This window comes from Cygnus olor, chromosome 2 (genome assembly GCF_009769625.2).
Source record: "Cygnus olor isolate bCygOlo1 chromosome 2, bCygOlo1.pri.v2, whole genome shotgun sequence".
NCBI lineage: Eukaryota > Metazoa > Chordata > Aves > Anseriformes > Anatidae > Cygnus > Cygnus olor.
In genome coordinates, this window is record NC_049170.1 from 4,575,812 (window position 1) to 4,588,136 (window position 12,325).

Below are 12,325 nucleotides of genomic sequence, written 5' to 3' on the forward strand. Positions count from 1 at the left end.
CAGCTATCATTGCTCCTGTCCTTGGTTCCTTTGAAATATTCTGTGTCTTACTCTAATGGTAATGTTTTGATATTAATATGGGGTTGCTTTGCTTTTTCTCTGTCTCATCATTTCATCAGAATACCACTGAAGATGTATACTGAGAACAATGTTTTTAAATAAGCCCACAGGCATACGCACAAAAATCTTCAATCTTTTAAATTACTGGCTTTGTATTGGCTGCTATTGCTCAGCTGCCCACTCCAGGAATGTGACCAGTACAGTGAGTGTTAAGAAGGTACCAATCCTGAATTTGTCACCAAATGTGTCTTCAAAGCAGGGCAGAAGACAAAGGGGTGAACCAAGAGGTGAACTAGTGAAACCAGGATAAGTGTCTCCAATGACAGCACTAAGTTGAAGTGAGTTATTACATGAATAGCACCCTTGACACTTCTCATATTTACAAATTCGTGGTCTATACGTGAGAATTAAACTATTGCATTCCCAGTGTTCAATATATAGAGCTGGTTAAAAAGTCTGTCTCAGAGAGCAGGACCACAGTGGCAAGAAATGGGTGAGGGGGTGAGGACAACAATGACTTGACAGTCTGCAAGCCACATTCTTTTTGTCACAGAGGAAAGGATATGTCAGCAAGGGTATGACAGCTCAGTCCTTTCATTTGTCAAGTCAATTAAGTGTAAAACAAAACCAAAAGCTGGATCCATGCAGTATTCAGCTCAAGGTCTCAAAGAAAGTGACCACCTGAGGGATTTTTTTCAGTCCACAATTAACCCCAGTGAAAGTGCAAGTAAACTGACATCGAAAATTGCACTGCTGTGAAATTTTTCCTTTTTTTTTTTTTGATTTTGTTGAAAAAATGAAAAAAAATGCAGAATGTATTTAGTAGTAATAGGCAACAGCGATGCCTCACATTTAAGCTAATAGTTGATTGGGAACAGCTGACACAGTCTGGCATTTGCCAGTACAGAAAGCTGTCTCTGCCAGAGGTTCAGAATATCACCTTTTCCCAAGGAAAAACAAACAAACAAACAAAGGTAAGTGGGAAGTACAATTGCCACCTTCTGTCCCTGTTGTATTTTTCTGGTAATGCCACCAAATCATCCTTTATCTTTGTGTACAGTCTTTGCAAGGCACCACCTTCCATCTCACCAGGATGATTAAAGCTTTGAGAGGGATTTGCAGGGGCCAAATGACACTGAATGAAATCTGCTCTGAGGACACACTGCACTCTGTGAAAATATTCACGTCCTGATACCATTTTTGCTGTTACGGCTTAAGATATTGCTAATCTCTATGCAGTGAGGAACTGGACATTTTTAAAACAGGCTTTCAATAAAGAGTTTAAACAGCAAAACATATTCTGAAGCAGGACTCAAGGTAACTTTCATAACAAGCCTTATCTCCTGTATTTATATTCCAACTATTTTTCTTGGGCTGTTCGTGGACTGAAAAGCAGCCCTTGCCAGTTTGCTCATTTGGAGATGACTTTGAAACTTTTTCATCTATTGAATCTGCACAAGAAAAGGTATCAAATAATGCTCGTTCACAGGTGCTGAACAAGTCATTTCTTTACAGACAGAAACAAAATGAACCAGACAATGCAGTGCCATCATTTCCCCAAACTGTCCTGCTAGAATGTAATTCAAATGTAGCCCACATTCTAGCTGCTGATTCAATTATAATTGATCAGATTAGCAATGTGAAAACAACACTAATTTGGTTCAACTACAACCTCACCCAAGGGTCATGGATGTTAACGGGAATACTTCCATTGAATGTAAGAGGAACTGGTTCAAACCCTGGACAATGCTCAGCCTGGAATAACATTCAGAGAATATCTCCTGTAGTAATCATTTGGCACTGTTTTAGAGCATACCGATAATTTATGATGAAATGCTCATGCTCTCTTCTTCTCTATCAAATTGCTACCAAATATCTCACTTTGAAGGAATACAAATCAACTACGTGTGTCACAAAAGAAAGCCGTCACTGGAGGGTTAACAAAATGCATTGCTGGATTTGGATTATAATATCAGATCAAAGTTTTATTCCCCTCAGGCAGAGCTAACAGATGTTATTTCCGCCAGTGCAGACAGCCGCTGAGGATCGTGACTGTGATATAAGAGCATTCAGGAGAGAACAGAATCAGACATCTGCATGGTATCTCCCAAACAACCCAGGGATGTACATTCCAGACATCTCTTGGTCAGAATCTGTCTACTTCCACAGATGTCTAGGGATGAAAACCACAATGAAAGTGCATTTACTAGCACTGACTCTTTAGCTGCGAGCCTGCAGGTTGAAGCAATACCTGTTGCTGACTATTTGTTTTAGTCATGTGAAGTGTTACCTGCTTTAAACTCAAATCTCTCTTTTCCAACATTGTGTATGATAGGGAATAAAAACATGAGCCTCCTTCTGCAGAAGCAAAACAACTCTTCTCCTCTGATAGTAATAATAATGAAAAAAACTAAATACAGAAACGATCTTTTAAATATGCAGTTCTTCCATTGAGAGAGGATAGCAGAAAAAACAGCAGACAGATGTTAGGCATATAAATCAATGCACTACAGGATGGTGGTGTTCAGGTATGGGGTAAACAAGTGGTAAAACTTTTCATGGATTGAAACCGAACTAAGTGGTGAAAGAAAGGAAAAATTCCAATCAAAATTTGGAAACTGGTTAATTTCAGTTCTGATTGTACAGACTGTGAAATTCTTCACACTGTCTGAGAAATTATCCTACATTTTTTGATGAGATAGGTTTGAAAATGAGCTTCATTGTGAATGCTTGGTGAAAAGGAATAATGGCTCTGTTTGTTTTGCTTGCTTTAATAAAAATATTTTATTGTTATTTTCCATAGTCATATGATAGAAAACATTTCTTTCTGTCAATTTGTTAAAATGTTGGTTGGTTTGATTTGTTTTTACTTTTCCTTATATACTGTTTCATAGTTGGAAGAAAAGTTCTTAAAACAAAAAGATAAAATATAACATGAAAAACAAAAAGCAAGTGGAGAATACTGAAAACAAGGAGACAGACTGATCAGGGTAAACCAGGCAGTCCTAGGAATGGTACAAACAAAATTAACTGAGACTGGAATTTGCTGGTAATTTACTTCTCTAACAGATTAAAGCAGGGAATTTAAAATAAACAATTATCACCATTACCAAAACCGTGTGTAACTTTGATGCAATGCCAGGAATGTTCTAAGTGTAACTTTAAATAGTTGCATGCATTATTCACCCCAAAGTGTCAGCTTCTGAGGCTATATATTGTCTTCCGTAATGCTTGTGTTTCACCTGAAGAGAGGGATCGATTCAATCTATGTGTATGAAGCCTGAAGTAACATCACTGCTGTCATGTCACAGGATGCCTTTTCTACTTTTCTGTAACTTTATAATGGCAGCCCTTCATGAACATGCTGTTTGGCAGTCACTGTCCTTATTTGTTTTGCTGTGTTTATTTATTTATTTATTTATTTATGTAACAGAAAAATGTGCCAGGGGGAGGAGGGAAATTACTAGAGAAATCTGAAGCTGCTTGGCTTTTATGAGAATTAACAATGAAGCTTTTACTTCTTGCTCCAAAGATACTCAGATAACAGCTTTCAAAGTCCTGCTGGTGGAGTTGATATAAAGCTGGTACTTTTAGCCAGTGAAAGTTCCCTATTTTGCTTCTTTCATATCTCAGTAAACTGAAAATGTTCTTTAGTATGACTTAGACAAATTCTTTAAAAATCCATCATTTAATATCACATAGACCTTAAAATGGTCATGAAATTCCTAACATGACAGTAACTGGCCTTGAATTTAAAAAGAAAATATGACCTAAGAATCCTCAAGAATGACTTCAAAAGCACTCCAATTTGTGATTTTGAGAAAGTCTGCCATGGACAAATGGACAGTTTGAGAGAACTAAGACCATTATGCACAGCTTCATGAATCAAAAATGTACAAGTGGCCCAATGCAATTTTATTTTTCAGAAAAGACTGATGAAGATGGAAGATATTTTCTCCTTTTCTCATTATACCTCTACAATAGGAACCAATCACTTTTAGGAAAACAAATGTTGATCTATTGAAATCAGGTTGTGCTCTTGAACTACCTTTGGTTCAGTCATAACTTGGAGATGAAATGAAGGTTCCTCTAAGAGTCAAATGAATGTCTTAGACAGTTTGATGCTAAGTACAATAACATGCAAAAAAAAAAGTGATATTTTCTAACTTTTAAACAGTAATTTTGCAAGATTGACTGCTGTAATATTTCCTTTTAACCACACTCCATCCTTACATATATTATTTATATCAATGAGTGAAAATATCTATGAAAAAATGTAGTTTTCACTTACTTTGTTCTAATGCAGTGCTCAAGAGGAGGAATAAGATCATTTTCTTTATCTTCAGTGAACATCTGAGTTGTGTCTGCAGAGACATAGCATACATGATTAGCGACTGGGGTATAAGTCTATTTATTTCTGCACTGCAGTGGCTTCTAGGAAGCCCACCCATGGATGTGACAGCACAGACTTTTAGCTCATGGTCTATTGCCTGTTCATGTGATGGTGGCCTGAAGGCTGAAAGGGGGTGACTGAATGCAGACTTGCTGTTGGGAACGGTCCCCAGATTTTGCCCAGTGCTTGTTGGTCTGGGCCAGAAATTTGTCCAGAACTGTGCTGACTACTTAATGGTAAGGATAATCATGGGACAGTATTCAGACCCATGATCTGACCCCGGCTGGTTTATCAATATAGAGATGGTCTCAAGGAAAACATGGACTAGAAGATGAAAGAATACGCTGTAGGAGAGAGCTGTCATTAGGATTTGATTTTGCAGTCAATGCCATAATTACTAAGAAAGCAGTTTTCTTTAATGAAATGCTAAGGACAGCAGAAGTCCTTCACTTGAATAAGAAATCCCGAGTTCGGTTAAGATTTCTTCACCCTTGAAAGGAAGACTGTTCCTTGACTGTTGAAAAAGTGGGAAAAGACTACGGACTACTGTATCCTGGGCTGCATCAAAAGTAGCATGGGCAGCAGGGTGAGGTGATTCTGCCACTCTGCTCTCGTGAAATCTTGCCTGGAGCACTGTGTTCAGATCTGGGGTCCCCAACATAAAAAAGACATGGACTTGTTGGAATAAGTCCAGAGGAGTGCCATGAGGCTGGAGCATCTCTGCTATGGAGACAGGCTGAAAGAGCTGGAGTTGTTCAGCCTGGAGAAGAGAAGGCTCCAGGGAGACCTTACAGTGGCCTGCCAGGGCCTAAAGGTGGCTGCTGGAGAGCTGGGGATGGACTTGGTATGGGGGTTTAGTGATAGGACAAGGGGGAATGGCTTTAAACTGAAAGAAGGTATATTTAGATTAAATATAAGGATGACATTCTTCACTCAGAGGGTGGTGAAGCACTGGAATATGATGCCCAGAGGAGCTGTGGCTGTCCCGTCCCTGGAGGTGTTCAAGGCCAGGCTAGATGGGGCTTTGGGCAGACTGATCTGGTGGGAGGTATCCCTGATCATGGCAGGGGGTTGCGACTGGGTGGACTTTAAGGTCCCTTCCAACCCAAACCGTTCTCTGATTCTATGAAGACAGTGTTGTGTTGGATATAAGAGAACTACCACAGGTTCTGAGCATTCCTTTGGGATGGAGGGCAATTGCACTGTTCCGGGGAAAACAGAGAGGTCAGTGTCTCAGACACTGGATCTGTCAACAGTGAAAGTAGCTGCTGAATTTCCCAGGGAGAAAACATCCTGCGACTAGCTTGGATGTCAGTCTACTCAGCTGTTTCCTGTTTTGGAGTAAAACATTTTAAACTAGCAGCAGACCAGGGTTGTTTTGTTTTTTTTTTTTTTCCCTCTTTTCTATCTGTCATCCAGCCCATGGGAAGGTTGTGAGCAACTAGCAATGCCAAGGCAGGGTGCAGGATATGCATATGATTAAGAGAGACCGATGTAGACAGAATGGGAGGCAATTGCTCTTATATTCTCTTATATTCACTTCTGCCAGTCTCAGATATATCTAGCTTTTACATGTCAGAGAGAGTACCTGACTATCTCTTGTCTGATGATCTGGTTGAAGGGCTGAAAATGGTGGCTATGGCTCTGGAAGAATCTTTGGAGAAATCCAGTTATATTTTTCTTAGCAATTATTCAGCTGTATTTTGAAAATACCTTTGAAAGTACAGTGAGTTCAAGGTATGCTCCAATGAGATATAAGAAGATTTACTAAAGCAGATTGTACAAAAATTCATTATATCTTCACTTGGAGACAACATATTGTAAATGTTAACATAGGTAGGCATTAACTGTATATATTAGAAAAGAGTAGTATTTCTCCAAGCAGAGCATACGAACGTGCTGTGTGACCTGTAATAAACATCCCAGAATCTCCACTGAGTCCTTAAACACAAAAACATATGAGAAAAATGCAGAAAGTGATTAATTTAGATACGCTGGCTGGTTTTCCTTCTCTGCCTATTAGAAATTTCTACCAAAAGGGAAAGAAGGACTGATGATCTTTTATTAAGGACAGCATGTTGAACTCACCAGCAGATGCTGCCTATTTTAGAATGGAACTTCTTGTCTACATTTCTTGTCTACATTTTGGTAAATGGTTATGAGTACAAAGAGCAGGGCAAAGTCTTAATCCCACATAGTTTTGATGGTGATTTAATACAAAGCAGCAATTGCTACTACCTACCAAAATCTAATTCTGCTCTTTGTTTTTGTTTTTACTCATCTAGTGTAATTTCTTCAAGATTTCTTGAAATGTTACCGTGATTGTAATCTTCATAATTCTAAACAATATCTACACTTTGAGGAATTCCCCTTGTTGTCAGTGAAAAGCAAATGACCTCGCTAACCAGCACCAGTGAGATGTGGCTGTGCATCAGCCAGGACTTCACACTACCCCTCTGCCTAATTGTCATAGCTTGCTGACATTTCCATGATGGAAATACCAGTCATACTTAGCATTGTGATATCTCTACCTGGTACTGTATGCACAGTTAAAATTTATGATCAATGACACCTTTAAGATGTAAAGTAATTTCAGTTTTTCTCCAGACCTAACAAAGGATTACTGTACAATAATCAAGAAGTAAGCAAGAACTAAGAAAGCATTTCCCTGGACTGAAGAAACTATTTGCATTTTACAGCCTTTTGCAGAATGTCACAGATAACAAAAGATTTACCAAGACACATCCCTGGAAGAGGCTGTAGCCACAAGAAAAAGATAGCTACCTCTCAATGCAAGTTTAATCTTTGAGTAGAAATACACAGTTAAGCCACAACAGGTTGAATAATGAAGAGAAAAATATATACAAACTCTAAGCACTTTCTCTTCCGGGGATCTCAGAGTGATGGGTACAATTGGATTTCAGAAATATCCCTGATTTATTAATGAGCAAAAGACAGAAAAGAACCACAGGGTACACAATACAACAGAATACAATGATTGTGTCTCAATCTCTCCAGTCCTATGGTTAACTATATCACTTCTATGATCATCTTTATATCACTTTTTCTACATCACTTTCTATATCACTTTCTACATCATCTATGTCACTTGCAAAGAATCCCCCTACCTCAGGGGAAGACTCCCTCTTTACTTAGTCATGAGTACATAGCAATTCTCTTGAATCATCAGACACTAGTAAGACTACAGACACCTCCAAAGCACAAAACTACCGACAGTATCACTTCTCTCATATTGACAATATATAATTGCCAAATAAATCATGGAAAAAGTTCACCTTAAAAGGCATGCATCAAAAAACTATAAGCCTATGAAAAAGGTGGTGGGGTTTTTGGTAATTATTATTGTTTTGATTGTACTGTGTTCATATTTACAATATATTGTCTCCAAGTGAAGATATAGTGATTATTTATTTATTTATTTTGTACAATCTGTTTTAATAAATCTTCATGTATCTGGAACACACTGTGTGGGAACCAGTTGGCAACTGTATTTTGTGGAGGTTGAACAACTTGTTGAGAAAATATATAATGTGATCACTGCCATAGAATGTCATGGAATTTAATTAAAATAAGAGGATAAATAACAGGGAGAAAGACTATTACATTCATTACTAAATCTTGTGAGATGGCAAAAGGCCTCCAACACTCCAACAATACTAGCAGCTTTGCCACATGGCCTTAATTAGAACATACAACACCCACATATAATTCATCCTGTCCAAGAATCAGAATGTAGACGCAAACAAGGAACACCGACAGCTTATTTTTAAAGAGAGGACTACAGTAGAGTGGCTCCTTAAGATGGAGAAGGAATTCCATTAGATTGTATAAATATATTAGAGGAAAGAAAATAAAAGATAAGGAGGATATTATTAGCAAATATGAATTTACTGGTCAAGAATATCTTAATATGGAAATGAGTAGGAGCTTCTAAGCATCAGAATACTGCTTGTCCAATTGTCTTCCAGTTCAAGAAACACTTCTGCAAAAGGAGCCCCATAATTTGACATGGTTCCCTGAAAAAATGAGTTTAAAAAGTCAGATCTGTTGCATGTTTGTGTTCCTGGGTATGCTTACAGGCAGGTAAGAGACTAGTCTTTGTTGGCAAATTACTGCCATTTTCTGAAGCAGCTTGGTTTGGGGGCAAGGATTTCATGCTTCCTTACCTTCTCTGATCACTTTACCACATGCATGTAGGGTTCAGGAACAGGAGACTTGCACTTTCTGCCTGTAGAAAACATGTGATTCTATGTGGAAATGTGAGAGAGAATGGAAGTAGTTAAATATGGTTTATAGCTTTGGAAGTATGAATGGGTCAGATCACAGTCTGCTCCTTGGAAACCAGTGTCACTGAAAGATTTAGTAATCTGTATAAGCATATGCTCACTTTTAACCCTTTCAAGAGCTTGTCCTCAAAATTACATCGTGAACCCTAATTTCAAATTAATCATCAAAAATAATTATACAAAGTAGAAAGCAGGCCCGCAAATAATATTTTTAATGCCTGAGACCATCACAAATTTGCTCAACATTGTTTGTACTATTGGATTCTTCTTTTTAATGTGATGTTGTTGCCACCATCAGAGGTGAAATGTGGAGTTACTGTGTTGTACATACCAACTGTTAACCGTATTTCCTCTTCCTGGTTGGCCAAGCCATCATAATAATATAGATCAAATCTCCGTTCTGTTTTCCAGTCACCTAGTAAATCCTTTTCCAAACAAAAAAGCACACTGAAGTGGCTTTCACTGCACACCAACCAAATTGGGTATTTAGGGGTCTTCAAGTAACAACCAACCTAAAAGAAACAAAACATTGGAAAAACTTGGGAGTAAAAACAAAACAAAAAAAAAGATTAATTGAATTAATTGTGAAAGACAGGAGATGTATTCTTCCCTTAACTACAGTCTGCAAATGTTAAAGAAGACTCTTTATATATGACTAATGAAGTAGATCAGGATAGTACCGATTGAACATTTGAGCATTTAAATATTTGAACATTTAAAGCAAGAATCTGGCCTTGAGTTATAGGCAAGTGATGAAATCCAGTTTGCTTACTGCAAAAAAAATCATGTCCCATATGCTCAGCACCAGAAGAAATCCTGTCCTCTGGAACAGCTATAAACCCATAAAAAATTGTGTGAGAACTAGTACACAGGAACACCTTTATGGAACAGTACCTGGAGGCCAGGAGAAAGACTTCCCAGGATCGCGGATGACATGAGATACCCATGTGTGGGCAAATAAACCGGGCCCAAAATCTTTTCTTGGATTAAAAATATAAAACATTCCCTTCATTTTAGCACCCTCTTCTAGCTTCACAGTCCAGATATGTAAAATATTTTCCACTACTAGAAGAAAGCAATAATAAAAGCAATAACTCGTTTTGATTTGTTATTCTTGCCAAAAATTAAAAATTCTCAGGTGAAGAAAAAACAATGTCTTTTTCAAAAGATGCCTTTTCTGAGCCTTTTACCTCCTTTTGAAAGTACGTTTATTTATAAATATCCTAAATATTCTGTATATAAATAATTTTCATACTCATTACTGACCTGAAATAGTCTACCCACTATTTAAATTGTGGGCTACTATAGCAGTTCTTTGGATTAGTGAGTAGTTTTAGATATACTTTTATCTATATATGTACCCATTCACGAGTCCTATCAGTTTTTTTGTATTATTTCACCCCATAGTCTTCAAGGTCGGTTCCAGCAAAGAATTGAGGCTAATTTTATGCTTATTTATGCTCATGTCTATTATTTTTCATGGTATTTATGTTTTAAGTCAGACGTATATATACTTGAATATCTAGAGGTGTGTATCTATGGTTTTGAAACTTAATGTATGCTGATATAAAATGAATCATGGAAGTTTCTGCATTACCTAATTTGAGTGAGTAACTTGTGGTATTTTCTTCAACTCACACATTCAGAGATAACTACCATCCTCCTGTTGCATGCAGATGCTTTAGAGCGGTAGCATCAGTTAATGATTTTAGCCCCTTCAGCAGTAAATAATATAGTCAAAAATAGTAACTAGATTTTTTAATGTAGCAAAGAAACCCTATTTCTCACAGCTAGGATTTTAATATTCAGTTACAATTGATATCTGCTACTAGCTATATGCTTGTCATTGAAAGTTACATTCTAGGTTCCAAAGAGTTTTGTTTTTTTTTAATCTTTGATAAATTGCTCAGGAAAACTAAAAACTAAAATATACCTTTTTGCTTTCAGTGGATTGTTTCTAACTGCAGCTCTGCCTAGCATTCTTACAGTAGACAGAATCACTGCTGTCTGGATACTGTGCATAACCATCTTTATTTTATCCCCAGTTTTATCTATTGTTTTCTAAGCAGCTGTGGCACTTCTGGTAAACTTAGCAATCTGCAGAGCAAGGAATGGCAGACAAGTGTGCAAAGATATGCACACAAAAATATAAAATCAGTTTCTGTATCCATGATACAGACATTTGGTTCAAGGAAACTGCTGGTCCAGAGGTTCAGGAAGTTTTGTACAAGTTTGCATGGTAACATGGAAAGTGGTATAATCTACAGAAATTCTCTCTGCTCATTGATGCCTTTACATTTACTTCTATGGGATTTAAATCATGGTTCAACATATGCAATATGCGCTAGAGGGGATTCATATATGTTTTCTAGATACAGATTCATGGATATGGCTTCTATAGTACAGCCTCTCAGTTCTTCACCTTGGGCACACAGGTGCAAATGTCATCAAAGACTGCTAAAAAGCAGAAGCCAATATATATGCTGTTGTAATTAAAAGCCTAAACAGTATTGTAAGTGATAAGGACATACATTTGTTATTATTAAGATTTAGAATTTATATCTGAAGAGTTATATGAGTACAAAATCAATTATCTTCCCAAATGAGAGTTTCTTCTGATGTTAGATAACAAGTCTCTAGCTACTTAAGTAACTGTTCGCTGACTCATTACTTTGCTATTATCTATTTAAAACAGGCTTTTATACAACAGTTTTGTTTTTTATGTAAATTCTTGGCTTAAAAGTACTGATTTTTTTTTTTACAGGCTTTCAAAAATACTCATAACAGGAGTTATCAAGAAGGCAAATACACAGATGCAACAAAAGACGGCAAATTACAGGGCAGTGGTTGAAAAGATTCCTTTTCACAAACATGCATATTTTAGTATGCTGATAAATCACAGCCAAAAGGGAACAGTCAGTCTTCTCTTTAAAATGTTTTCTTCCCATATATAACTGCTAAAGTAACTTCTAAGCTTCATCAAACAATATTTAACAAAACAAGATTAGAGAGATACAGAACTGTTTCAAAGCGCACATTCACTCCAGTTCTTACTCACATGAACAATCCCACTGAAGTCAGGACAAATTGTTCTGATGAGTAAGGTCTACAGGAACATTTTCCAAATATGTCTAGTTTTCAATTACAACGCTTGCAGAAGAAGGTGAGGGAGCGAACTTTAAGACAATAGGGAGAACATAAAAACATCAGAGGTCAAATCCTCATCTCCCATAAGAAATGAGAAGTATTTGTTTTAGTTACATCAGCTTTACTAGTTGAGGATCAGCTGCTGCTTTTAACATCAAATTGTTTCCCAGGTGTTGGTTGGTCCTTCCAGATATGCTTTTCCCCAAACCCACTAGCCACTTTATTTTACTGTAATCACCTTCCAGGGGCTTCTGGCTCTTGAGATACCTCAGGCTATTCCTACTCCAGTAGAGAAAACAGGCTCAGGATTTGTTCACCAGGTTTAAGGTCAAGTGATATGGAATGATTTATGACCGTATTGCTAATATTTTCTTCCCTGCTCCAAACAGGTTACTTTTTCTAGACCTCCTCAACATCC

At 37.3% G+C, this 12,325-nt stretch overlaps 1 protein-coding gene across 1 annotated transcript in view; it reads right to left on the minus strand.

Moving 5' to 3' along the window:
* Positions 1-12,325, minus strand: part of MINDY4 (MINDY lysine 48 deubiquitinase 4) — an 84,765-nt gene that overhangs the window by 3,564 nt on the left and 68,876 nt on the right. The window contains exons 16-17 of the mRNA XM_040549744.1: positions 9,092-9,272; positions 4,352-4,424 (exon numbers count right to left, since the gene is read on the minus strand). Of these exons, the coding sequence (XP_040405678.1) occupies positions 4,352-4,424; positions 9,092-9,272 (254 nt within the window). The remainder of the gene's footprint in view (positions 1-4,351; positions 4,425-9,091; positions 9,273-12,325) is intronic.